The sequence below is a fragment of the Haliaeetus leucocephalus genome, unplaced genomic scaffold (assembly GCF_000737465.1).
Source record: "Haliaeetus leucocephalus isolate CR32 unplaced genomic scaffold, Haliaeetus_leucocephalus-4.0 Scaffold2, whole genome shotgun sequence".
Taxonomy (NCBI): Eukaryota; Metazoa; Chordata; class Aves; order Accipitriformes; family Accipitridae; genus Haliaeetus; species Haliaeetus leucocephalus.
Genome location: NW_010972438.1, coordinates 4,855,271 through 4,883,262, shown reverse-complemented (window position 1 = coordinate 4,883,262; position 27,992 = coordinate 4,855,271). Strand labels below are relative to the sequence as shown.

The 27,992-nt window shown below is 39.5% G+C and overlaps 2 protein-coding genes across 3 annotated transcripts in view; one reads left to right on the top strand and one right to left on the bottom strand.

Moving 5' to 3' along the window:
* The window catches only part of SHQ1 (SHQ1, H/ACA ribonucleoprotein assembly factor), a 54,220-nt gene extending 32,223 nt beyond the window's left edge, over positions 1–21,997 (bottom strand). Inside the window, exons 1-9 of one of the 2 annotated variants that reach the window (XM_010570564.1) lie at positions 21,738–21,997; positions 19,694–19,876; positions 18,602–18,666; positions 17,591–17,713; positions 16,645–16,796; positions 14,943–15,055; positions 12,809–12,936; positions 2,064–2,218; positions 185–238 (exon numbers count right to left, since the gene is read on the bottom strand). In XM_010570564.1, the coding sequence (XP_010568866.1) occupies positions 185–238; positions 2,064–2,218; positions 12,809–12,936; positions 14,943–15,055; positions 16,645–16,796; positions 17,591–17,713; positions 18,602–18,666; positions 19,694–19,836 (933 nt within the window). In that variant the 5' untranslated portion in view covers positions 19,837–19,876; positions 21,738–21,997. The remainder of the gene's footprint in view (positions 1–184; positions 239–2,063; positions 2,219–12,808; positions 12,937–14,942; positions 15,056–16,644; positions 16,797–17,590; positions 17,714–18,601; positions 18,667–19,693; positions 19,877–21,737) is intronic. The other variant, XM_010570572.1, reaches the window with a different exon arrangement.
* A 5,256-nt stretch (positions 21,998–27,253) lies between these two features.
* The window catches only part of GXYLT2 (glucoside xylosyltransferase 2), a 22,047-nt gene continuing 21,308 nt past the window's right edge, over positions 27,254–27,992 (top strand). Inside the window, exon 1 of the mRNA XM_010570550.1 lies at positions 27,254–27,284. The gene's annotated coding sequence lies outside the window, so the exon portion shown is untranslated. The remainder of the gene's footprint in view (positions 27,285–27,992) is intronic.

Sequence of the window (27,992 nt, the reverse complement as noted above, 5' to 3'; positions counted from 1 at the left end):
AGGTTACTAGTAGCCAGGAGCCCAGAAGTCACAATCAATTTTTTGTAACATTTCTTAAAAAGACAACATAGGCTTTAATTCATCTTTAATACTGCAAGAGTAAGCTTTCCACAAAAGCAACATCCAACACCAAAAACAAATAATAAAGCAAACACATAATGCAAAACTTAAGTTTTTAACTTACCTCCAGCCAGCACAATGTTGCACTCAATTTCCTGATGTTCCAAGACGATTCAACCTGATTTTAAGAGGAGACCGTAAAACAAGTATTATCTAATTCAACATTCAAGACTGCTGGCAAACTATTTAAGATAACATTCTTGCAGCAATTTAAGAACCTTTGTGAATATGAAGCAGTAATTATATTATGGGCATTGAAATGGCCACAGGACAGCGTTAAAAATTATATTGCAATGCAGATGTTAAATAACTGAATTGGTTTCTGTATTGGGAATATCTAGCTCACGCACAAAGCCTTTAAAATACAACAGCAATCACAGAAAAATGGTATTTTGGTGGAATTCTGTCCCTTTTCACCAAGCAACAGAAACATGAATCAACAAAGCTCAAGCTAAAATGCCTTGTTCTGTGAAAACAGCTCAAGAGTTTTGGCTTTTAGAGAGGGTCCTAAAGCCAGCAGTACATGTAAAATGTCATGATTTTTAAAATGTGACAGATTCATAGTATTTGTGTGGTAATGTGGTCTAGTGGGATGATGAGGGCAAAAAGCCAGGAAGCCTTGATCTATAATCCTGGCTCTATTAAAGATCTGTGTGGCCTGAATGTCTTGGTTTTCCTATTTAAAAAAAAACAAAACAAAACAAAACAAAAAACACCACACCCCAGTGTTTTCTCCACATATACCACACAGTTATTCCAAAGATCAATAAAGAATTGTACAATTGTGTTCCTCTCATGTTTGCAATTTTATGCAACACTAACACGCAATACAACAACGAACCTAGATTATTCTGCTGAATAAGCAGGTGTGGACATTTCTGCCTGCCATTCTAAAATCCATGCCCTGCAATTCAGTCTGATTAAGACAGAATGGTTTTGATTACATGTTCCAATATTTCGATTAAAAGTATTGCGAAAACATCTCATTGCTTAGTATCAGCAAAGGAGATGCTAGGCAGAAAGTTGTATCTGGGAAGCAAGTCCACTTCAAAAAGGCAAGCTATCCACAGAACAGCATGAAATCCATTCTAAACTTATGCTATTTTCTCAATTCTTTATATCCTGTAAAAAGCCTAGGATACAGAACACAAAATAAAGCTGGCTGCTGCTTGTGTAAGAGATGGGCAAACACCAGAATCCTGAAAATGGAAACATGCCTTCCTACTTCTCTCCAGTGTTTGACTACTAGAAAAAGAGAACTCTGCATTAGGATTTTTTTAAATGTGTGTCAATTTTAAAAATTTTAAATGCCTCACTCTAGTTTGCAGAATACCTCAGGAAACACCTTCTATACTCAGTGCATAAGCTTTAAAAAAAACCAAAAAACCAAACCCACAAAAAAACCTAAAAAAATCAGTTTAGTTAAAGGCATATAAAGGTAGCCTATACAAAATACTAAACACATATTTTCAGTCCTACATATTTAATGATTTCCCATGCTTTTTCAGAAACCAAATCAGCAGTGGTGTTATTACAAACACACCTATTATGGAACTGTCCAAACAACAGAAGGAAGAACCATCAATATAAAAGAACAATTATTTTGTGAAATCTGCATTTACATAATTCAAGACACATCACAATGCAAAACAAATCAGAAACAAACAGAATTGTCTGGAGTCTTGCAACTCCACTTCTCTCCTACAGCTAAAATGCTGCTCCAGAAGAACTGAAGTATTTAGAAATCATATTAATCCCCACATGCATCCCAACAGCTCAATCTAGAGATACGAAGTCTTTCATTTTAACTTACTCAATTATATATTTTTAATGCTTGGAAGCAAGTTCACTTCAAAAGGTAAGTTTCCTAAATGACAGTACCGGGTCCAGCACTAGGTTCCTAAAACATACTAAATTTTGGGGGTTTTATTTTTTTAACTTACATTCTTGTCTCCTTCATTGACACAGATTTCATAGCAATATGCCAGAAGGATATCAATTAAACCAAGATATACATGATGACGGGTTCTTTTATCCAGAAGATAAGATTTATTTGTGAACTTTCTCAGCTGCTCTCTCTCTTCCTCAGAGAAGACAACTATAAAAAGTAAAAGGATAATTGATTATGAATTTAAAACTGGCACATTCATTTTAATAGGTGGTAATACTACTTCAACAGTCTCTTTAAAAAGAAGTGTATAACTAATCACAAGTCACTCATCACTCAAGAAAAAGCCTAAATCATTCTTACTTTCATTTTTAACTTTTATTAAACTCTGATACATTCCTTTCAAAGTCAAGTTCTAGCCCTGCAATGTAGTGCATGTACACACTGACAATTCTGAACCCTTCTGAAAGTGCCAAGGATTTCTGTGGATGCCTGGGTATCTTATAGAGAGATAAGCGCACAATCAGGATCTGAGTAAACTGAAGTTTAAGTCCACATTGTATGGGAGAAAAATAAGAAAACAGGGTAACAAAACCATGTATTTTCTTACTGTAGAAAAGGGTAAGAACTAAAGAAATGGCGGGGGAGGGGGGGGAGGTGCAATTCTGCATTTCCAAGCCTCATCAATTTCAACTCATGACCTAGGCATGATTTAGGAGCTTCATTTATGCTGCCTGATAACATCATTCCAGTGCCTGGGGAAGATCAAAGAAAGATCAAAATCCTATTCCCACCAATGTTGGTATGAAAGCTGCATCTCCTTCCAAAACGCTGCGGCGTCCACCATCAGTGACCATCATATTTTGCTTATCTTTATCGTACCTCATTAGTTAAGAATGGCTATACTAAGCCAACCCAAAGAATCTTCTCACCCAGTACTTTGTCTTTGGGGTGCATAAGGAAGATGGCAACAACAACGTAGCAGGCATGCTGTGACAATGCATCAAAGTATTTCTCTAGCAAACAGTGGTATAGACGTGGATAGCTAAGATTGAATATTGAATGGTAACCCTTCTGAAGAATACTTAAAACACTTCAGAAAGGATGGCAGAATTGCCTTGGAATAACAGTAGAGATTAAGTAGATAACTGACTAGAAGCCATCCCTGTACAAACTCAAAGTAAATCAAGAAGCCATTTAGTACCATTAAAACAGCCAGAAGCCAGAGCTAAGAGATTTTCATCCAGGCTGCATGGAGTGCAGGCATTCCATATCAACAGGCTCTGATTTACTAAAAAGGATAGATGTAGTGAGCATATTTTGGTCACACCACAGAAGACAGTTACAGGCACAAAGTGACTGGACAACAGAAAGATGTGTTACTAGCTTGACGGCTGATGCTTTGCTGCATTGACGAAGTCCCACTCCATGATTTGTTCAAGCACCAATAACACTGGAACCAGCCTGAGTTTAAAATACCACTCGTTGTTGAAGGAGATTTCTCTGAGGACAAGCCTAATGCAGCACTCTTGTTACACCTTCAAAATAAACCTTAAGTGCTAGGGGTAGATACATGATGCACCCCTTAACTCACTGAATTTTAATTATTTATTCTTGAGGGGGACAAAACCAAAACCTTACAATTAATATCGAAATTTCTGTTCAATTATTCTTTTACCACCCCTTTTCTGAGTCACTATGTTCTGGCATACTCAGCTGGGGGCAGAGCAAAGCTGTAGGCAAGATGCAGAAACTTAAAAATGTAAAACAATTAATGGTTAACACACTTAAGATGAGGATGTGATACTGGCTAAGCATTAATATGTTCATCACTCCTGATAAAGCACCTGAAAAGTCCTTGCTAGCCAGGCAGAGAGCTGGGAGGGCAGCCTTTGTGGCTCCCTGAGACAGATCCTTGAATATTGCTGAGCCGCCATCTTCTGCCAGCCTCATCGGCACTAACAACTTGACCTGGTAGCCCAACAATTCCTGCCCCAGCTTGGTTCCCTGTTTTTCCAGTTTAGGATTTTATATCTTCCACATTGGTATCTTCCTCTGGAATCCCTGAGCTACTAATGATCTTGTCTCAACAATCCTACCTGTAATTTTATTATTTTTCTGCAGACTTTCTCACAGCTGTTTCTCAGCAGCGTGAGCCAAGGTCATCCAGCTGGGCATAACCCATAATCCAGACCCCTGGACCCTTGGGCCACAGGCAGCTAAATCCCCGGGGGGACGGTGTGGGTGGGGGGTTGTGTGTGTTACAGCACAGGTTACAGAAAGAAAAGGTTACAACTTCTAGTAAACCAAGTTCCTTTTTACACGCCTTGCCCATTCCTCCATCCTAAGGATGATGATTGCAAGTGTGCTTACAGATGTTTCTCCTCAAACATTGCTCATCATCATTTTACACAATCCACATTCTCAGGGATACAATCAGCCTATAAGACGTGTTTTTCTTTATTCTAGGAGCTTTCTACAAGCTTTCTAATTTTATGACATGTTTTGAAACAAATATTTGTGATGCCAAAGGCACATACATATGCACACACCTCATCTCAAGACATAAAACTACGAATTAGGAAAAACATTTTTGAATGTTTCTTCTTTATGAACTTTTTAAATGTTTCTATCAGCTCCATAACCATGAAATACTTGATTTAAATTCATGTGGAAACTTCTTGATGAGCTAAACATTTCTCTGGAGTCAAGCCAGTCTCCATTTATTTACAAGCTCCCACAAAAAGAAATTCCAGCTTTTATATCATCTTGAGAAAGCCAATCTCTTCCGCTTGCTATGATCTAGTAAAAAGCGACAATTTAGAAAGGCTATGGCAGTTCTAACTCTGTTTTTCTGTTAACGCAATGCAGTTCAGTATTACCCCTTAAATCACAAATATAGATGATGTACCTATATTCTACCAGCAAATTTCTTTATAAGTTCTTAAATAGCATTGATTCTTCAGTGAGTCACCTCTATCACTTGTATTAAAATTATCCATAAAACCATATGTGCAATGTTGTAGCATATTTGAAAAAAAATTAGTTTCTGAAAAACATAACATAAAACCACTTTGGAAGTTGCTACAGTAGGGTGGGTTTAATGAGGTATCACAACAGGGTGTTTACAGTTAGAAGAAGGGCCAACTGGGAAGAAAAAAAAAAAGCATTTCCAATTTCAGCTAGCTTTCACTAGAAAACCCTCTCACTGAGTACAACACAATTTATTATAAAATAATATGCAAGTGGCACTCTCACCCTGAACAGAAGCACAAAAGAGGAGAGGTGAAACTGAAGCTAAAGATGGAAAAGAAATTGTGAAAAGCAAACAGCCAAAAGCCTGTTAGCAAAGACTACTACAGCAGATCAGATTCATAAAGCTTAAAATCACTTCTCATGACTACAGTAATAAAGAAATTTGTTACAAAGAAGCTAAATAATTCTTTCAGAGCACACAAGAATCAATCACAGAGAAAACACCTGTTAAACAGTTATGCCAGCACTCTCGTATTTCCAGGCCCACCTCAATGTGCTTGCTACAGGTAGCAGTCAAGATGCACACATATCAGGAATGCAACTGCTCCTCTTCAGAAACTCATTATACTCAGTATTGGAGCCACTACCAAGAATCCACTCTTCTTAAACTTCAGGTTGTAGTTGCAGATTGTTTTTGTCTCACAGCTGATCAAAATTAACCTCTCTTATCATCAGAGATAAGAAACAGTCCAACACTGAGAGCAAAAAAAATTACTTTTTAAAGTTTTACTAACAAGTATGTTAGATTCCCTACAATCCACATTCTAGAGGAATACGTAAATGTGAACCATACTTCCCTTCTAAGTAGAAAGCAAAGAAACTCCTAGTGAAGTTCGTGAAACATACGAGATCAAGTTTTCTTCCTCTAAAATGCAAACTCTCTAAAGCATCATAACATATACAACTGGCCCATAAACACAGAAATTGCAAGTCTACTAGACGACAGCAAACAAGACATAGACTAGACAATTCCCAAAGGTAAATGTAACAAGATGTTCATTAACTCACTGCAAAGTGCCAGGTGTTCTAAATAAAATTTATCTCTCTGGAGAAAATACTTCAATTTTACAAATAAATATCTCTCAATTTCTTAAAGTTTTTGAATAATAAATTATCCAGGCCTGAAACTCATTATTAACACATCAAAACCACCACCTACTTTTTTCTCCCAAATCAAAAATACAAGTACAAAGTATAAGATTAAACAGAAGTAGTAAAATTGTAATTACATTTTCTGCTGTATTAAGCCTGTACACTTCTGTACGCTTGCATTACCAATGTTTTATCTAACAATGTATACAACAATTAATATTACTCTAATGCAAAGCAGCATCTGCTGCTACTTATCAAGTACTAAATTTGCAAGTTTTCCTTAAGTTTGATTTTACAATGTTTTGTACATTTGTCAGTGCCAAAATCACGCTGCTTCTAGCCACAGTATAACTGTGTGTATTAATATATGCATGTCTAAAGGAATCAAGACAAAGCTACTGTTAGATGATACCACAGAGATTACCCTTACTTTTTAATCATCTCCTTTACTTATTTTAAACTAGCCATTCCTCGCGTTAAAATAAACATGTTTCAAATTGTCCTTCAGTCCTGACTGTCAATGAAGTACAGTTTAATCTCTAAAGGGGAGGATGAGGTCTGACAGCTAGAGGGTGTTTTGTTACGGTCTTACTGATATTTTACACTGCCAATCACACCACTTAACTCAAGCCAGTGTAAGATCTATATCTCAAGACTACTATGACACAGTTCCAAATGTGTTAGAGGTACTTAGATAAAATGTGCTATCTAGACAGATAGCTGACTCAGTGGTCAGACTCAGAAAATTACAGAAAAGTATAGGTCAGGAAATACCTCTGATACAGCTGGTCTATGCTTCTGGTGAAAGCAGAACCTTGACTTACGGTCCTGTCAAGGCAAGTCTTGAATTCCACAGCTATCTTGAAGGAAAATAACCAAGCAGAACTGATTCTCCCACCCCCCCTTTTTTTTTAATGTCAACTAAAATATTATGCTACAATATTAAGGTTTTTAAATGTGTACCTCTATCCCTGTAAATTAAGGAATGAGCAACACCAGATAAAGGAGCAGATTAGTCAGCAGAGAGCAGATTAGTCAGGAATAAAGTTAGCTATTGATTTTAATCAGTAGCAAACAAGTCTCCTCTTTTCAAGCTCTTCCTAAGACATTAAAAGAGGAAAGGTAGCACTACTCTGACTAGAAAGATGCCCAAAGGCTTTGCTCAGAATCAGCACCTCCCCAGTGCTGGATACTGCCTTAAAAATACTTGGTAATAATACTGTAAACTTAAACAAATAACAGAACTAATAAAGCTGATTCTCTATTGATTTGTCTCTTGTGCTTGAAGTTGTTGCTATCTGATAAGGTATGAAAGGTTACTGAAACTTCCACAGTGCTGACATGCTGATAACATCTCTTTCCTGTACGGACTCTACAACATCTAAAAAGATGGCACTGATAAGTCAATAAAAGCACTCTTTCCCCTGTACAGGGTCCATTTCTGCAGAACTTGTAGGAAGTGGCCATCTTTGAGACCCCCTAAAGCTCTGTCAAGGACACTGTGATCAGACGAGCCTCAGTTCTTCAGGCAGTGACCTACAAGTCCTAAAAACACAAAGCTGTCTTCCTCTGCACACCTATCTTCACTCTAAACTATGATCAGTCAAGTCTGGTTTGTTCATCCCTCCCTTTTCTTTACAATTCTTCCACTCAAATTTTAGCTCCTTCACAAATATCTTTTCTTCCATGTCAAGCTTCCACCCTTCTCTAATTCTCAAATCAACATTTACAGCACATTTCCTCCATATCACTCTGACCTTCTTCCTCCAGACATTCTCCATAAAGTCATTGGACTTGGACAGTCTTTCCTGGATATCACAATTTCCCTTATACTAATTTTTGTCATTATTCTTCAACAAATCTGCAGTTCCTATAAACCATACCAAAACCATACATCATTCTTTCTTCCATGTCTTACTGTTCTTGCCTTTTAAAATCTGAGATACTTTACAATAGAGACCTCTCATTTATATGTTAAGGATTTTGCATGAATAAACAGCAACTTTTCCTCACGTGAAAAATATTTGCTCTGCAGCAGAAGAGTGCCAGGAAGGTACACATGCTGCAAAGCCCCCGAAGACTGAGTAGGCAGACAGGTAGGCAGAAAAATTGCAGAAATCTGGTAAAGAAGAAAAGTAAGCAACTAATCTTAAACTTATGAATCTACCAGTACTGGTATATAATTAAGCAGACCCCTACTGAAAGGTGGATCTTTAAAAAGAAACTGCTTTTCATTCTATAAAGAGATCAGAAAGAGAGAATGGTCACTGGTAAGCATGATAGGTTACCGTAAACAAAATAAATTATCCCTGGAGCATATAAATGTTATATTAAATACATATGTCAGCCTGAGCCTTTGAAGATTATTGTGTTGCCTAAAAAGGAGTTTTTACGGTTGTGCAATTTGAAGTAGAATAAAAATGAACTTTTAACTAAGTTGAATGTGACTGTTAGAAAATACAAAAAACCTTTTATCTGGAATCTGTAGAAGCAAGACTCTAATGAAAACTTCAGCAGCAGCAGAAAGCAAGCTTTCCAAAAGTTTTATTCCCTCATGGGAAAGGCTGTGCAATTAGTTAGGCTTTATGGAGTACTACCTGACTTGCATTAGACTAAGCATGAACAAAATCTGGGCCTTCAGCTTTAGAAAAATGTCCACTCCAAAAATGGTATTTTGCTAGAAACATGATGGTGAAACCTGCTCTCTAGTGTATCTTCCGGTTCCTCAGCCATACTTCAAAGGCAGTCATCTTAGCTGCCTGGTGGCTAACAAGCCTAGGGGGAAAATAAACAAACAAAAAAACCACAAAGGGCAAGAAGAGACAATACACAGTAAAATATAAAAAAGGACAAAAGAAAAAAGAGACACTTAGGACAATAAAAGAAGAAATGAAAAAAAGACAGAACATGCACACCATACACACAAGCTGGAGGAAAAGTAAAAAGGTTAAATAAAAATAGATTTAAGGTAAGGATAGAGGAGAGCTGAAGACTTTGCATCCTAATGAGAAGAGCTGATCCAAAAAGAAAAAATCTGGTAATGAGACATTAAAAAACCCTGATGATGTAAAAACAAAAGAGAGAATAATCGGGGATGAAAGCAAGAGCAGTAATCAACAAAACAAAATCTTCAGTTAATTGTAATGCCATACAAAAAAAATAAAACAAACCCCACAACCCCAAAACCAAAACAGCGATCTGTATTTCTAATTACTCTTTGTAGCCGAAGACATTATAAAGACAAAAGTAATCAAGTTTTTGGTTCCAAGAAACCAAAGAAGATAAAAACCAAAAGGACATCAATACAAATCAGCAAAAGGAAGAAAAAAATAGTTCTCTTGGTTCAGTGTTTCTGAATAAGAAAATACACTTTTAAAAAACCTGCTAGTTTTTATGTCCCTTTCCCACACTAAACTCACTTTTCCCTGCAGCAACTTGACGAGTCAGTTCCCAATGACATTCCTGATTCCACAGACACTGTGTAGGCAGGAACTGTCCTAATGGCAGCAGTAATAGAGCACAAAATACAGGGACTCTAAACGTACCAGGTGTCAAATTCTAGTGCCAGTACCCCAATATTGTGGTGGCCTGTACTGTAATCCATCATCAGTTTTAACATTAACATTCCTACCTTCTTGTCTTACCAGTCAGTTTACACTCAATAAACAACCCTCTAAACAGATACACCATTTCATGTTTGAGGGTAGCAGACTTCCCCAGTACGAGATGCTGCACATCTGACAGCACATGATTTCCATCGTATCTCTCCATTTCAATCTTCTTGTGTAACAGCTTTGGACAGCACATTTTATCAAGAACACAACCTTCATTCACACAGGACAGACAAATGTTTTTGCAAGCTGGCCATGGCAGTACAACTACCATGAGTTGTACGCGTTTTAAACATCCCAATATTTGAAGTCTCTTTACAAGCTGTATGCTTGGAAGTCCTCATCATAGAAGATGATGGAAATTACCTTATTGTAGATGCTTTCCTTAACACAAGACATGAATTTGGAACTCGGGAAGAGTAAGAAATCTGTGTACTCTTCATTTTATGCCTCTTTTCCATAAGCAATAAAAAGAAACTGCATGAAGGTTTCAATCCCTCCTCCTTTATGCCCTTAAACAGGTTCAAAAGTAAACAGGGGACATTTGTATCTGATTTTTATAATAAAAAAGGTTTGACCTCACACCTACCTGCAGGGGGATACATGCATACACAAGCTCAAAGAATCACCACACATCACTTCATAAAACACCCTGAAACATACTGCAATACATATAACGTTCGTGCTCCTAGAGCTTCTGTGCTCGAGTACCCTTTGGCTTTTTGTAGCTAAGCACTAGTCTTCAAAGGCTTCTCACTACAAGCACACCCTAATACCAATGACAGCCTCCTTATCCTTCTAGCTGTATAGCACACCTTCGCTTAATGCAGCCAGACTTCTCCCCAGTTCTAGGGGAAATAACATAAAATTTCTCAAGTAGTAAAGAAGGTCCTTCACTTAGCACAGTCCTTGTTTCTTTTATGTGCCTTTTCTATGTCACTTCCACTTCACTAAGCATGCATACTGGAATACGTATTAATGCAGACATGCAGTCAAATTGCATTCAGCTTGTGAGAATTCCTGAATCTGTAACTCGGATTAGCCAGACCATGCCTTTGATTGGATAAAGCATAAAAGCAATATAAAACCACAGAGAACTCATCCTATTGACGATCAGATTCTGGGTCCAACAGCCTGGACCCACCTTCTGCCCTTTTGTATTTTCATTCATAAGAGACCTTCAAGTGGAACCTGTACTCCCTCTCATGGTGGTTTCTTTCACCACAGTTCACTCAGGTTTAGGAACCTCCAATGGTTTCAGATCCACATTAGCCACTTGCCATCCCCAGCCACTGTTGCCATTCAAACAGCTGTAACCATGTTGTCAAAACTGAGGTTTTGCTAAGGGAAAAGGTGGGTGGTTGTCATTAACATAACCCAAACACCAGATAGCCTCTTATGTTACTTAAATTTCCCCAAGATCCACAAAACCACATGCTCTTCATTCAACCATACAAAGGCTGGACTTTTTTTTTTTTATCATCCTTATTAAATATATGTCTGTTATAACAAATGATTTAGAGAAAAGATGATCCTTTATGCAGTCCCATTTTCTGTGTAACTTTCATTAGCAGGATTGCCAGGCTTTCGAGCTTTTGCTGTTGCCCCCAAAATGCAGTGGCATACATATGTGTTTTTCTTCAGAATCTCAATCTGCAGTAAAAACTTTATCAATAAAATCATCCAGCAGCTCTTCATTTTTGCTATACTCCTTAACACAGGCAAACATTAGCAGTGTTTCATTTACTACAGAGTGAATGGATAAAAACAAACAAAAGATCCCCTCATTATTCTATTTTCAAGCCTCTCATACCTTTGTCCAATGCTTTTTAAAATCAAATGCTTACGATGGATATAATTAACAATTTCTGGCTTCAGAGGCTGAAAAGAGACTAGTAATGAAGATCAGATTACATTCACAGTAGAATACATAACATTTACCCAAATTCCATTGTTCTCCCATAGAAAATGTGAAAGTGCAGGTATTATTAGTGCACTAATATTTGTTAAGAACCTCTGGTGAAGGGATTATCATTATCTACTGGAGTAATATCGGATTTTCATACTACATAGGAAATGAACAAAGGACAATAAAAGAATATGCATAATAGTAACTTGTAATGCTCTCTGCAATCACTGTGTACAGAAAGGTAATCTCAGTTATCTGTTAACAGTACTGCTAGAAGGTCATCTACTAAACCTGAAACCATTCCATTTAGTTTCTAAAAGCACACAAAGATTTTTCCTTTGAAAAAAAGTCTCTGAGACCCATAAAAATAGCAGTAGAGTAATAAATGCCATGAACTTCTGTCATACTGTGTAAATAAAATAAAACATCCTACAGAAGACGTGTTCATCAAACAGAGATATTAGTACAATCTTCCATAGTTGATTCTTGGAAAACTTGCTGTGAAGTATCTGCACCTTATTTGGAAGTGGATACAAAAACCAGTTTTGAGTAATTTTTCCATTGAAAATACAACTAAGAGAGGGAGTACAGTTACTTGAAAAATCTGAAAAACAGAGGAGATAAGGACCAGCAACAAAGGACCCATTTTCTAGCTATTACTATCACTACACAAGGATAGGTTTGATTTGATCTCAGATGCCATAACTTACTGACACTGGCAGCTCCTCTGAAATCTTGCAAGATTACAGCACACCCTTAAAAGGGAACTTTTTCTTCATAGATACCCGAAATTCTAGAATGGCCTTCATGAACAGTTAACTCCAAAATTTGTTATGCAGACGAAAAAGAGATCACGCACTACACTAAATAACTAACATGTAAATGCTTAAGATGAAATGACCACTTTATAATATGTGTGCTCCACACACAACTGTCTCAAAGATTTCAGTATGTAACTGTCCATCAGAAAAAAAAATTTTTCTTCAAGGACAGCAGAAGTAACAGACTGCTCCTCTAAGAAGCACAGTTAAGACTGAAAATTGTAGGGTAAAACCATATTTCTTCCTTCAAGAACAATAACCTAGAACATAACATAGCATCACAGTAATTATCATTCAGACAACAGGTGTGTGTATATATGGATGTACTCACCAAATGTACGACTGTCATATTCCCGATGACTTTCTCCTTGTAAGGCTATCATTCTTTTATGAGCATCAACCCACCACGGTTTGTACTTTAAGACATGCTGAATAGCTTCATCTTCAAAAAAATCAGCTCTAGAAAAAAAAAAAAACAGAAAGTCATATGCTATTTATTTCAGTTTATAGTGTATGTGGGTATATTTTAATGCATGCATAGAATACACCTGACTTGGCTACAGGCTATTTTCCATACCTTAGAAATACAACAAACCTGACCAGTAGCTGTACTTTGACTGAAAACCAGAAAATAATCATTATTAAAAGCCAAAACAATATTCTCTTATCTTACAGTACCCCTTCCTTACCACCCCCACCTTTCTTGAGTCACCCAGAAACATCGGAAATTGATGAGCTTGCAGCATGACATGAAGGTAAACAAACCTGATTTGTTCTGGATGAATCTAAAGGAAAACATGCCAAAGAAAAGACTTCTCAGAGAATGTCACTGGCAGCAAATGTGATTTTACTGGCAAGCTCTCCCACTTTAAAATTGCGTATACTTTGGAGAGGAAAGGTATGCAGCTGAAGGGCAAAGATAAAGTAGGGCTAGGGACTGACTTTTAGGTAAACAAAGACATGCTGTAACAAGGTAGAAAAAGAAGAGTTGTACATGAATTCTGGAAGAGAGATTACCTCCATCTCAGCACAAAGCCACTATGGTAAAAATCTCAATATAGCAATTCTGGGAGGATTTATACTGAAGGATTCAAGTTCTAAGCCTCCTCTTACCATTTTAGCTTTTTCTTCAAGCCAAACAATAGTATAAATACCAAGAACTGAAAATAATGCAGGAAATTTCTTAATACCTTCTTAATCATCATACAAAACCTGTCCAGTCTACTGTGCACAGAATGTAAGCTCTCACACCAATAGATTTTTTGATGCCTTCCTTCAGCGTCTTTATAAAGTAACTTAAAGCTATCAGCCAGTGTACATTTTCCTCATAGGCAACAGAACACTTCTGTTTGCTCCCAGAGCTGTCCTTCTCATCAGGGTACACAGAAAAACAATTTTTGTTGAAGAAAGGTTGGTATCATCTGTTCTGAAGCATCCAAAACACAGCCATTAAACTAAATGGTTGTAGCTCATCTACCAGGCTTGAACAGAGTCTAAGATGGAAACTTACAATTACTGTACTTTGCATCACATTATAGGCTACGCACTACTTCAGTTCTAGTGAAATGTACTTCCAAGTGATGTTTCAAGAAAGCTTTTATAATTTCTGTGTGCTACAGAAAGACATGCGGCTGCCTCTGAAACACCTGACGGGGGAAAAATTCAAAGTTTGTAAAGATACCTTCTGAAACAACTCAAAATGGGTTAAGCCTACCTCTCCCCAGCAAAATACACCACGAGTACTAATTCGCCCTAGTGGGGACTACACTCTTCTCCCACCAAATCAAGCTTGCAGGAATCACTGTAGCAGTAGATCTCATGGCTGCAATTTAGTTTACTTATCTGGAAGTTTCTGAACCTAACTTGACCTGAAATGCTCCAACATGAAAGGCACGAAGAATCATTTCCACCTTCGTTACACAGGATGAAGCAAAAAGAAATACAAAGTCTTGGTTTGGAACTTTTCCTCATTCTGCTGTAAAAAAGGTTTCATGTGTCAAAGGCAAAAAACTAAGCGGCCTAGACAAAATCTTCATAACTTCAAAACTCAAATTTACTTCCTCATAGACCAGGATGGTTCAGTTTCCCGCCTTGTTTCACATGGGGAAAACAAAGTTCTGACACCCACAACCCAAACTGCTGGCAGGGACTGGCTACTCAGCTGCTGAAGAGGTGAACCATGAAATGTTCTGCAACAGTTCACAGCAGCCCCTGCTTGAATACAGACTTAAGCAGTAATTAAACAGTAGAGTAACCCCAAAACAGATAAGCAAGGTCTTGTGTCAGTGTCACACTTATGAATACTATCTAAGGCCTGCTGTGATGAGACAAAGAAACAGACAAATAAAAAGTAAAGCTATTATTTCCAAAAGCGATCTCAAATCCAGTAATTTAAGAAAAGAAAAAGTGACTATAGTTCAACTGAGGTAGTTTTACTTGACCAGGTGAAGTAAATCAATACTCACAGGTAATGATCAGGCTCAAACTTGGCAGCCTCAGCTGCCAGGCGTTTCCTCCTACGTTCATCTACAGGAGTCTGGTCTGGATCCTTAATGTCAATAACATCACTGAGTTCATCCTGCAAATGGAACAAAAATTGTATGACCAAGTCACAGGTATGATATGCAAGATTTATTTAGTAAGAGTTTAGGAAGGATGCTTATCAGCATTGCTCTGAAATCCCTAGTTACTCTTCAGCCTCCCTTTCCAATCTTCCAAATTCAGGCTCTATTGTGCAAATACAACATCAAAATTCCAAGGAAATTCAATTATTTGAAGCTCCTTAGAATTCATGATACTATGAAGTCTATTCAGGCTGTTTTATCATAAGGCAGGCAGGTTATTTTGCATTACGATAGAATTTGCAATGTTTAACAAAAGCACACAACCACAACAAGGACAAGATAAAACCCACAGATACTGTTCCTGCAACTTTTGAGATTACCCTCGCACTCTGAAGTGGCCATGCCCCATGTTGCCCAACATTATTAAGCATCAAGTAGTGGTACATTAATGCTGATGGGAAATGTACTTCTTCACGAGTTTCATGGTAATAAACTAGTGTATATACTCTAACAGAATGTAAATACTTTCCCCATAAATAGCAATCCTTCTGCTCCAAACCCTGAAAATACCACAGTTCATGCAATAATGAGTTGAGTTATATAACTGAGTTGCTTTAAACAGCTACAACTTAAATTGCTTAGAGTAAGAACGCCACAAAAAATTAAGTTATCATCTACTATTTTAATAAAAGCTCTGTATACTACAAATATTATTGCACTACATAGCATGCTACAGGTTCTAGATTAGATTCAATCTATTCATGAATTAAAGAAACTGCTGAACACACAAGAGCAAAGTAACTGCATTTTAAAGCTCCTATCCTACCAATTAATCCACAAAAGCAAATTTCAGTGCATCAGCATAACCCTAGCAAGTCACACAAATATCAGGTGGGCAGACACCTTGAAGAGTGCACACTTCAAAAGTTATTGTCTTGTGAGAAAATCAAGTCTAAAATAAAAAGTACAAAGAGAAAATTACCATGAATTTCACAATGAAAAAAACTTTAACGTAACAACCATAACAGGACCTATAGATCAGCCAGCTTTATTTTAATTGACTAATTTCTTTTTAATTTAAAAATAAATAAAATTCATGGCATCTGAAATATACTGTACATTGATGTTAAATATGCTTGAAGTCAGAACAGAAGGCAACACCAACTATAAAGCAAAAGCATTAACAGCAGACTTAACAGCCTGTAGACTGTTTGCAGCTTGCTAGAACTGTTTACCTGGCACGTGGCCTACTTCATAAAGGCCTTTTTCTCCGTGCCTTCACGTGCTAGCGATAGCAGCCCACTTCCAGAGGCCAAGGACCCTATTCAGCCCTCTCCTCTAACACTGAAACTACTGCAGAAACAGGTTGGCCTGGTGACTCTGCAACACGATTAACTCAGTCTTGACCACCCCCCACTTCTACAGGAACAAGGACTTGCCTGTACTACTACATGCAAAAGCAGTATATTCTTAGTCACAGAATGGGATAATAGAGAACAGTTACCGAATGATCCCCTCCTGACTACAGCAGGAGCCAGGAGGCCTCACCAACAAGAAAGTTACCCAGAACTTTTATGATAGGAAAAGACAAAAATGCACCTACCTGCAGCCGCTGGAACACCCCTGACCGCAAATTCCCAAATCCGTAACGGTACTCTAGTGGTAGAGTGCCTTCTGCACTTTCTTTGTAAGGGGTCTGCTCTATTTCCCAGTCAAATTCTTCTTCCTCCTCCTCAGACAACTCAGCAGAGGCAGCTGTATATATCGCATGGTCAGAGAAAGAAAAGTATTACATAGAAAATATATATGATTTAATAGAGAGGCAAACACTGATAACACAATAACGCTTTTTCATTTTACTACATCTTTTAAGAAAACTTATACAACACTGGGCCATACAGGCAGATGCTTACATCAGTAATCCAAAGGTCCTGCTCCAAATTCTCCAACTCTTAAAAACAAAGACCGGGAACACTAAAGTTATTAAGTATACTCCCTCAAAGACTGAAATTATTGTTCCACTGATTTCAACAAGATCAGAATTTGATGCTAAGAGAACCCTGACAGGAGCAAAGTGATGTTATCAATAATTTAAGAAAGGTATTAAAAAATTAAACACAGATAGTCAAACATTCTTGTCTGTTAAATAGTGATGTTAAGTCACCCACTGGAACCCGTGGTTTTAATTAGCTTCTACCATTTGAGCTAAAAGTCCAGCTGTGCTAGCTTGTAGTAAGCAGAAGACTCAAATGTGTGTGTATTATACAGCCACTAGAGGGGTACAAAGATCTGCAGAGGATTAGCATATGTTAAGCACATTTTGAAAAAATGTAAACATAACTAAGACTATAAAGATGATATGTATATAACCTACAACACATTTATTTCTATACTTACCCGTACTTTCAGATTAATTCACACCCTTCTCGTACCTCAGACTAGACAATAATAGAAATACTGTATTTTTCTACATATATCACTATGTAGACCTATAACTATTTCATTATGTACATGTATCACTAGGATAAGCAAGATTTTTTTTGTCATACCTATCTCTTCAACTAAAGGTTTTGCTGATCTTGATTTCTTTGGTGCTAAGAGAGATGTCAGCATGTCCAGTCCCTCAAAATATTGGCCAGGAATCTCCTTAGGTAACCGAATTGTAAAAGTTCCTTAAAGGAAAGTCAGAATCTAGTTAGTGCATTAAAATATCCAGACAAACAAAAATGTGCATTTTTCCTCTAACAAAAAAGGCTCACAGAAACTGGGACACATGCAGGTAGCATTTTATTATGCATCAATCTGCACATGTTTTTAACCTTACTTCACAAGTTTCACAAAAATCAAAGATTTTAATGATAAAGCATGAAAGAGGATATTTAACCAGTTGTGGCCTCCTGACTTACAGTGTATAAACACAAACCAACACAATACAAGCTTTATTTTATTTTTAATCCTTTTACCAGTCAAGCAAACCAACAGAAGATCACAGGAAACTACATTCAGCAATCTGATTATTGTCTTAAGTCAAGCATGTAATAAAGGCTTTGCAAGCAGCAAATTATAGGTTTTATTGCTGGGTTTTTTAATGAAGATATTAATTACAGAAGGTACATATTTTATTCCAGAAGTATCTTCCACCTTAAAGTGTGGAGAAAGGCTAATGTCTTCTCTCTTTAGATGTAGCCAAGAGACTGCCTCAGGATTCTCTCATTTCTACTTAGCGCTACCTGACTTCTTTGTGGATTTACTAGACTAATGATCTTGCTACAGTAACATGACCAACCCCCCCAGGGCTTGAAGAGGACTTGTACATAATTTTTTCATTATTAGAACAGTTTTGAACACGTCCTCTGTGCTTAAGGATGGCCTAAGTACGTATGATATATCCTGAGCAAGATTTTTTTAATACTGCGTAACACAAGAGAAACTTTACATTTATTCACAGTATTGTATACTTCACTGAAGTTCTACGCAATTCCAGTGGAGCAAAGGATAAATAATCAGAGAGTTAGTTGCACTTTTAATGGCACATTAATACTAATAATATTAACTAATACCTTTGTCTGTATTATAAGATGCTTTTTCTCTGCCATCTTCTACAATTCTTCCAGGAAGTGTCAATCTGCAGGCAAAAAATGAGATGCCTCATTGAATGCCTAACTAATTCTGCAACTTAACATCTCAGCCTGTAAAAATGTAAGGCACATTCCAAAAGCAACACAAAGGACTTGACTACATGACTCCTTTTGACAGTAATGGAAGTCATGCAGTTAAATCCCCATGTACTTCAAAATCTTTTTCCCTAACTATTGGCACAAGAGATCAGCATCTGAGATTGAGAAAATTTGTGACTCCTGGTTTCCCAGCTTGGATGAGGTCACAGCCACCACAGAGATGATGCCCTTCGCACTATGTGCAACACTTGGAAGATGCTGCAATTTAAAAACTTTAAGCTAACCCACAGTGACAGGAAATGAGGACTTATCCAGAGTTCTTGTATTGCTTATTCAGAATAACTAAGTCACTGCATTCTACCAGTCCACTAAAGTCCCTTGTGGTCTACTAATGTATATAGGGGAAGCATATTCAAGAATTCCGGAAGCAGAAAATGAGATAGATTAATAGCTCATCAGCTCTTACACTTAACACACATACTAAGATTGCTTCTTGTTCCTTTTCTATAGCATAGTGGGGAACTTGCTATCTAGAGAAAAGATACAGCCTGGAACCTCACTTCCTACTGCCCCCACTCACATGACTTTTCCCCCCCGCTATGTTATTACGAGTGCATGAAAATCCATTCTTCACCAAATATGCTGTAGCTGGCTCTCAACAGGGAAAAGACACGCTTATTCTACACAACTTCCATACATCCAGAGAATTTTCATGCCATTTTACAATTAAAAATCTATTGTAAAGTAAATTTAGAGAAGTATTCCTTTAAACTCCCTTTAATGTGATTTAATGCCTAGAAACAAAGAGGCCAGATCCATAAAAACAATACTTTGCATGAAATGGGCTGTCTACAGTTGACAGTGTAAAAGCTGCAGATGAGGAATGTTCTGAAAGGACCAAAATGAAGTTCATTCTCTACTGACTTTTATTTATTTTATAAAGTTAATTTTTTTTTAAATCCTTCCACTACTTGCCTGAGAAAGTACGGCTTAGCATAAAATTTAAAATCTTCCCCTTCAAAATACACGTCAAACTCTGAAGCTCTGGCATAAGGTACTTTGATTATTATTGTAAGAAAATCTGGATCCTGGGTCAGTTCAAAAGCTGGAGTTATCATGATGAATCCAGCAGGAAAAGCAACCACTGGTTCTGTGGCCCTATCAAAACAGGAAAACAAGAAAAGATTGTTGTAGTTTCAAATTTATGAGAGCAAATAGTGTCTCTTCAAAATTCTCCAAGAAGAACATTTCAGATTCTCACAAAATTATCTTCCGCATGCTCAAGAAGAAAACACTCATGACAACAAAAGAAAAAAAAGTGTTATCAAGAATTTGAAGGTACCACCTCTCTGCACCTTAATGAAACAACTGAACGTAAATGAATGCAAACATTTGGAGCGCAGGGGAGCATCTATTATATTCTGCATAAAAAAACACACTAAATTCAGTCCTAGAACTTGGCAGCTTTTCATAACTGTTGTTTATAATTTCACACATAGCAGATGTTACATCTTTACAGCTCATTAGTGAACCGATCACAAACCTCTATTAGAAAATATTGAAAAACAGTAATTCTTCCAAAAAATTAGAGCTGTGTTTTATAATTGATACACATATTAGCCAAAATACAAGCAATAGATTCAGTACAACCCAAACAGATTACCTGAGCATACACACTAAGCATACTGCTCTTCACGTCAAATTTAATGCACAGTAAGTCAAAGCTGCTCCTTTGCAGTGGGTTCATGACACATGAGCTGTCTGAACAGTTTAAACATGAGCAGTTGACACACTCAGGATGTCCAATGTGAACATACTTACTATTTTGATCATTTGCAGGCTTTTCACAAATCTTGAAGAAGCATCCTAAAAACCTCACATTCCTTCCAAAGATTCAGTCAAAAAAACCATAAATACAGTATTTGTAAGTTAATTACCTAGAGGATACCTGGGATCTCCTTCACCAAGCGCTTTTAAGGACAGTTTAGAGGAATGTCCATCAGAATCACATGTATGTATGTACATGGGCATGTGTATATATTTAGTATGAGAGAAGGAATTTACATAGTACCATTCACCTGATATACAACTTGTCTGACCCTTCAGTAGCTTCTAAATGCAAGATAATTACTCAGGCTTAACTTAGAATCCAGTTTTGGGGCAGGGGGGAGTTGTACAAAGGATCGCATGCTTTTCAAAATTAACTTTTTAAGACAAAAATATTTTTACCAAAAAATGCAAAACAGAACTATTACCTGTGAAAGACCTACTTCTCACTGACTTCCACAGTTAACTTTATTAAACGTATCCCCATTCTTACAACTTTGTGAGCAAACATGGAGCATTAATCATAACAGGGCTGAATTAACAGATGACCCATTTTCTCATATAGGTAATTCATAGGAGTAATCTACTTTAATTGACAGGTATTAAAGAAGTGAAACTCCCCATTTCACCGTATCACTTGATTCCAGGGCAACATTCTTCCCAGGCTGAGAAGCTGCTGTGTGTTTATTGAGTTGTAACTAGATAGGAAATATCTGGCTTGATGAACACGTGCAAACTGATGTACATTTCTGTGGACTTTCTTCTTATCTATTTAAACACCACACACTGTCTAACGACATGGGATAAGAGAACAAAAATCCACTAGCTCATTTAGACCCTTCAAGAATGATACGCAGCCCACATTTTTATCTTCCCAAAGGTGAGCTTTATAACATTTAACAGCAGCCCCAAAGCCAGGCCCAGCTGTTCCCGCTCTGAGCTCCTCAGCGCTGCTGCACTTTTGGCAATCCCTGACGCAAATTAACGACCCCACAGACTAACGTGGAGGTTCCCACACAAACCCCAGGTATTTCACAGCCCACAGCCTCGGAACCCTTGATATCCCTCCCACAACACCTCAATATTCAATCCCCAGCAGCACTAAAAATCAGGTATCCCAAAATAATTACGCTTCCCAGTCTTTTCTGTAAAAAAGACCGCTGTGCACTAGAGAAAAAAAAATAAATAAAACCAGCTCGCAGGACTGTTTCCGTCACAGCAAGGGGCTGGCAGCAAAAGAGACAAACGTTTTGCTCTTCTTGCCCCCAAAGGCACTACAGTAAGCCGTCATTTCCCTCCGCTGCTCCTTAAACTGGCTCGAAACCCGACTTTCCAGCCCCACAAGCAGGAGGCCCGTCAGCCGTAGCCCCGGCGACCGCGGGACAAGCGGAGAAGCCGCTAACCCCGCGGGGCGGGGGGGGAGGGACGGGACGAGCCAGGCTCCCACCGCCAGGGCCGCGAACCCCCCCCCAACCCCGGGGCCTCTTCTGAGGGGAGAGAGCCCTCCGGGGACGACGGCCACCAGCGGGGAGAGCTCCGCGCCCCTCCGCTCCCCTCAGGCCGTAGCCCCGGCCGCCCGCCGCCACCACCACTCACCGCGCCGCCGGCCCGCTCGCCCGCCCTGCACCGCGCGTAGCGTGTGTGGCGCTGAGGCGGCGGACGCGCATGCGCAGGCAGAGCGCCGGCGGGGGGGGGACCGGCGGCTCCTCGGCCGCCTCCCTCAGGGTCAGCCCCGCTCGCCGCTGCCCGCCTTCGGAAGGGAACAGAAAGGGAGGAGACCTGAGGGGGTAGTACCGGCAAGTGAGCGGTTTCCCGGCCCGGGGGGTGGGCAGAGGGAGTCTCCGCCACCTCTCGGGTCTGGGCTTCCCTCACGTTCCCGGCACGGTCTGGTGGCGGTCGGGGAGCGCCGGGCCCCGCCGGTGAGGGGGACCCTTCCCTCCGGCTGGCCTTATTTTTTAGCAAAGGTGGTGATTTGGTGGGCCTGACGTCCTGGTTCAAGCGAAGTCCGACGATCTCAAGGGATGAAAGCGGTATTTGATAAGATCCTAAGCCTCAACTACAGTCACCCGGATAGATCTACCTAGTCAGAGGACGGGGTGCTGCAGGGTGAAGATGGCCGGTGTAACTCCAGCTCTTCCCTCCTTCGGGATAGCTGCAGGCACACCTAAAACTGTAGGCGTCTGACAAGGTCAGACCCTGCTTCTTAAACGTGACAGGCCACTGAAAGTAGATCCTGTGTCTTGCAGCTTGGAATATAAGAAATGCTTCCGTGTAGAAGTAAAGCCTACGGTGAGAACAAATAGCTCTGGAGAGGAGAGAATGAAGTTAAGAACTGAATAAACGGGAATAGAAGGTTTGGACCTAATGTAATTTAAATTGAGGCGGTAAGGATAAAATGATTTCAAGAACCGAAATGTATGGAAGTGGAGGGCTGCAGAAATAGAGTAAACCAAAGAGTGACCCCACGAGCGCTGTCAGAATAGGAATTCCCAATTATGTAAGTCTCTTCTAAGACAGTGGGTAAATGCAAACAAGACTGACAATGTAGATAAGAGGCAGATCCTGATGAATCAAAAGAAATACAGCATTAAGGAGAAAATGCAACAAGAAGCTTAAAAAAATTGCTAAAAGCAGAAAAGTTGGTTTAAAAGCCATAATTTACTTATCTTTAAGTACAGCATCTAATGTACGGTTAATCTGATTTTTCTGTCATTAGACCAGGAAAGTTATTCTGGTTCCAGGTAATTGTCTACATTTTTAAATGCTGCTGATTCTCTTCCTCTCCCTGCCCCCTCTGAAATGCATTCAAACATTTCCTGGAGGGAAAAAAACATAGTTACGTAACTTCTGCTAATGAAGTTTTTAAAAACCCAAACACCACAATCTTCCAGGCTGATAAAGATTGATTTTTCCTGCTGGAAGTCCATTGAATACGACATCTCTTCATGAGAAAGCATCTTCGCTCTTGTACAGAACTGAACCGGCAGTTTAAATACTGCACAAAAAATAAATACTTGCTTCAAAATAGATCATTATCCCCATTGATCTAAGATTGATGGATGGCTTTAATATTTGGCCTAAACTTCCTTGTGCCCAGGTTTTACATGCAGAACTTGAAGATGCATGGCATGTAAAATGCATCTTTTTATATTAAGAAGCTAATGACATCTAATTTCAGATGCTGATTTGACTTGGACCAAGGCCTTGATCAAGTCCTCGGAAACTTTTGATGCATTTCCAGAGAACTTCTGCCCTAATTAACTTTTGGACCTTACCAATGTAATCTATAGTAAGAATGTTGGACAGGAAGCTGAATTATGAACCAGCAGGCACCATCTTCTCTGTATAAGTTCAAATTGACATAAGACAAGTCTGTGAAAGATAAGGAAGAAGTTTCATCAGAGAGTTTATTCTTGTCTAAGTGACACTTCTCCAAGACTGCCTCAGAATTATTTTTTTTTAGAGTCTAAGAACTCCCAGCCTTTTTTGTCTGGTAATACTTTCCTTGTAAAAGAAATATTTTACAAGAAGAAATTTTACAAAAGAAATGCTGATTTCAGTGAAGAAACTGGTGCATCAGCCATTCTGCTTTTACATCCAAGTATGAAGGAGCCTCTCTAAGAAATTTGTATTGCTTTCTCCTGTAAAAAGCATACCAAGTTTTTTAGAACTGTAATGAAAAAGTTTTATTTAGAAATGTAGAAAGACTACATCTTTTGGTGCATGTTTCTGATGAAGAAGTGAATTTGGCTGCTCTATGTTTAATGGAGCACTGAAGAATAAAAATGCATTATCTACAATGTTTTGGGCAAGTAATTAGTAAAATTTGCTGTCCCTTTGAAACACAGAAGTGAAAACCAAAATATTTTAACTTCTTTTGTCTAAGTGGCCCAAAGCAGTCCTCCAAATCTGACATATTTTAATCTGAGTTTCCTTTCCCCATAGATCTGATTTTCCAGGAGTTTATAATCATGAACAGTTTCACCTACAGAACTACTGTGTTCATAATACCATGATATCTTAATAGCTTTACTTTTGCTCTTTCCTCTTGCCATTTCCATTATCCAAAGATCATGAAGCTTCCTTCTCATTTTATTTCTCCAGAGGAGGGAATGATCCTGGATCACAAAGACCTTCTGTGCTTTTTCAGATAAGGGTAACAACATGGCTTTCTAGAGGCAGGGTGGTGGTCTTTATAAATTCAGGATCAAACTTGCAATAGTCTTCACAATTATAAAATCGTAACAGTCAGGGATGTAAATATGTAATGTGTTTCTTGGCCACACCAAGAAACCACATTTTGTGGTGTTACCTGCTAGACAGACGTCCGACTTGCTTTGACGTAGGCGTAAGTAAAGTTTGCATGTGAGAGATCAAGTATAGTTTAGCTTCTTAATGACCGAAGGACATAAACTGTAATATTAGTAACTGTAACCCAGAGGCCCCAATGAACCTCTGTGAGAGCCTGACCTGCCACAGCTAAGCAAGAGAGTTCTTAGATCAGTGGCCCATGGAGTAGCGCAGAGGCACGCACATCAGGTATGGCACATGTTTGTGGCAAATGTGGTTTTTTGTGCTGAAGCAACTTTCAGGTTTTTAAACGGCTTCCTACGGATCTGCTGTGGTCTCTTGTGTGTTAAGAGCCCTCGGAGTTGTTCAACTTACACTCCAGAAGTAGCATATAATCACCTTTTTTTGCTAGTCTGGAGTTTTAGCTCAGTTGTAGGACAGTGAATTTTTGAAATTTATTACTTACTAGATAGTATGTGGTATAATTTTCTTTCTATGCCTGGTCTATAGAGGGTGTATTTCTGTTACAGCCCTGTTCCCAGAAACCTGGCTCTTCAAACCCAGTCATTTACTCTCACATTAAGTCACTTGAATCTTTGGCTGCTGCAGAAAACAGCACCTCTTACACAACCTTAGAAATTGTAATCCAAAAAGATAAAATTGACTAAGACGGCTTCAATTCTAAGATTTTCTTAAAACATAACTATGCTTTAAATTAGTTCCTTACAGAGCTACATAAAAAAAAAATTACATTATAGTACAGGCCTTTCAATTATTTGCCTTTTAATATATATGACAATGCCATGATACTGTATCCGCAATACAAAATATGCTGAACACACTTGGTATTAATAAATTGGTTCAAGTCTCAAATATGTGAAGTTTTACTTCAGCTGGCTCTCACTGTTGTTTTAGATCTAAGCCATCGGTTTGACTGAATATCTCAGTAGCCAATGTCACGTATCAAGACCGCACATCGTGGCCAGTCCATTGCTTTGCCGCCAATGTTGAATGCTTCAGAGAGTGCAGTGGATTCAGCAGCGCTGATTTGAAGCTGTGCAATGTAATTCTGTTTCAGTTAAGCAGTGGAACTGATTTTGTTTGAGCATGCACGCTGGTGGCACGGAAGAGTTGGTATTTGCACAACTTAATTTGAAAGAAAATGGTGCAAGTAGGCAGGTAGGTGGTACACTACAGCATGTCACAGAAACAAGGGGGAAAGTCTCTAAAAATCCCTTAGGATGTTTTTCAGATTTCATAATGTTTACCTTGGTATTTTTATGCAGACATCACTGACACATCTCCTCTGTGTGACAGAGATTTTATTGATAGTATAAAATGACACATTTGTACAGGCTGAGAATTTCAGGCCGTTGCTACTGGTACTCATTTTTTTCTTCAGTATAAAGTTTGGTAGGGTTTTATTGTAGTACGTATATTCTCAGAAAAGAGTGTATGTTTACGCATCATGGTTTTTCTGTAGTTTCTCATTTAGTATTGCTATTTTAGCATGAAGTAATTCATATTTTTACATCTGCTCAGAATCTGAGTTGGATGAAATTCTGAGACAGTAATCGTTCATAGCATTTGCATTGGTACTAAGGTAAAGTACATTTTGGGATACCATTAGTGAAGGCTCGTTGTGAGACCAGTACAAAAATGGCCAGGCTGTACAGTTTCACTGCCAAGTGAATGCCATTTAAGTAGTGAAGAACCAACTCTTGGAAGGTTTACCCTAAAAGTAAGCCTGACTTAACAGAGTAGGGCTGCGCAGCAGGAGGTTCACCCTTTTGCACGAGATGCATCATTTACAGTATGCCGATCCCTTACCTCGGCAAGGTCCTGATCTGCAAGTTGAAGAGCCGTTGTCCTCGCAGCCTGCGTCGTTACCTGTCTGAAGCGTAATGTTTCCCTGCAGGTAGCACTGTGACTTCAGTGCTGGTCTTCGCAGGACAGCTGTAGCACTGACCCTTTGTTTTAAAACTAACAGATCAGATAGCCCAGCGGAGAGCACACCTCCGCAGAGGTGAGGGACATGATGAGAGCTATGCTGGGCATCAGCCCCATAGCCCTTCTCCAGCGTAGTTCAGCAGCGTGTGCTCGCTGCACTGCACAGCGGTCCCCGGAGCCGAAACCGGCCACGTGGTGCCCGTTTCACTTCCAGTACTAACACCGCGAGGGACGGGTGAGGCTTCACTTTCCCTGCTCTCCCCATGCCAAGGTTGGCGTCTCCATTCTTTGTGCAGCTTCTACTCCAGCTCCGTGGGGCAGCACGAATACTTGTGTTTCTGTCACACTGTACATTCGAAGGTGATAAATCAGGTTACAAACCTAAGTAGGATTTTATTTCTGTGAAATTCGCAGTGTTGCGATCTCTGCTGATGTTGCACAGAAGACCGGCTAAGTAACTTGATCAGTCATGCAAGGACAAGTCCGAAGGCACCCAAAAGTAAGTCAATGCTTATATTCCTTCACTGTTCTGCAAGTATTGCAGTTTATTGCAATACGACCTGCCTTCGTAGCGGGTGGGACGAGAATAGCGTGTAGGTAGGCCATAAACTGGGGTGGCACGGTGGAGGGAAGCTCGGCACCAGTCGCCCCGTTGGCGCAGACGGACGAAACGTGCTTCAGGGACCCGTTCCCTCGCTCACCTTCTCCTCCCGCTCAGCTGCCCGCGCACACTCACGCTCTTCCCGCACAAGCAGAGCTCTCTTTGGCAGGGGCGCGGGAACCAAAGGTACCTTCGAGTCAACAGCAGCTGCCAGCAGCTGGGATCCCAGCTCCCTGCCCGGCCTTTCTTCCCATGCCGAGGCGACGCGACTTGATGCCTGCGTTGTCAAACTGTAGGATCTTTACCAAGCCTCTGCGGTCCCGTTCCCCCCGCCTGCGAACCCTCTCCCGCAGGTTTTGCGGCGACGGGCCGAGCGCTGCAGACCCGTGCCCCCCCCCCCAACCCCCCCGCACTGCCCTCTCCGGCGTTCCCGGGCCCCTCCGGCCGCTGCAGCCTTGGGTCTTCCCCCAACCCATGCCCTCCCCTCCCGCCCCTTGCGGGGGCCGACGAGGGGACGGGGCGGCTAGTCCAGAGAGTACGGTAGGGCGCGCCCCGCCTCCGCTGCCGGGAGCCGGGCCGGGGCTCGGCGGCCACGTCCCCGCGCCG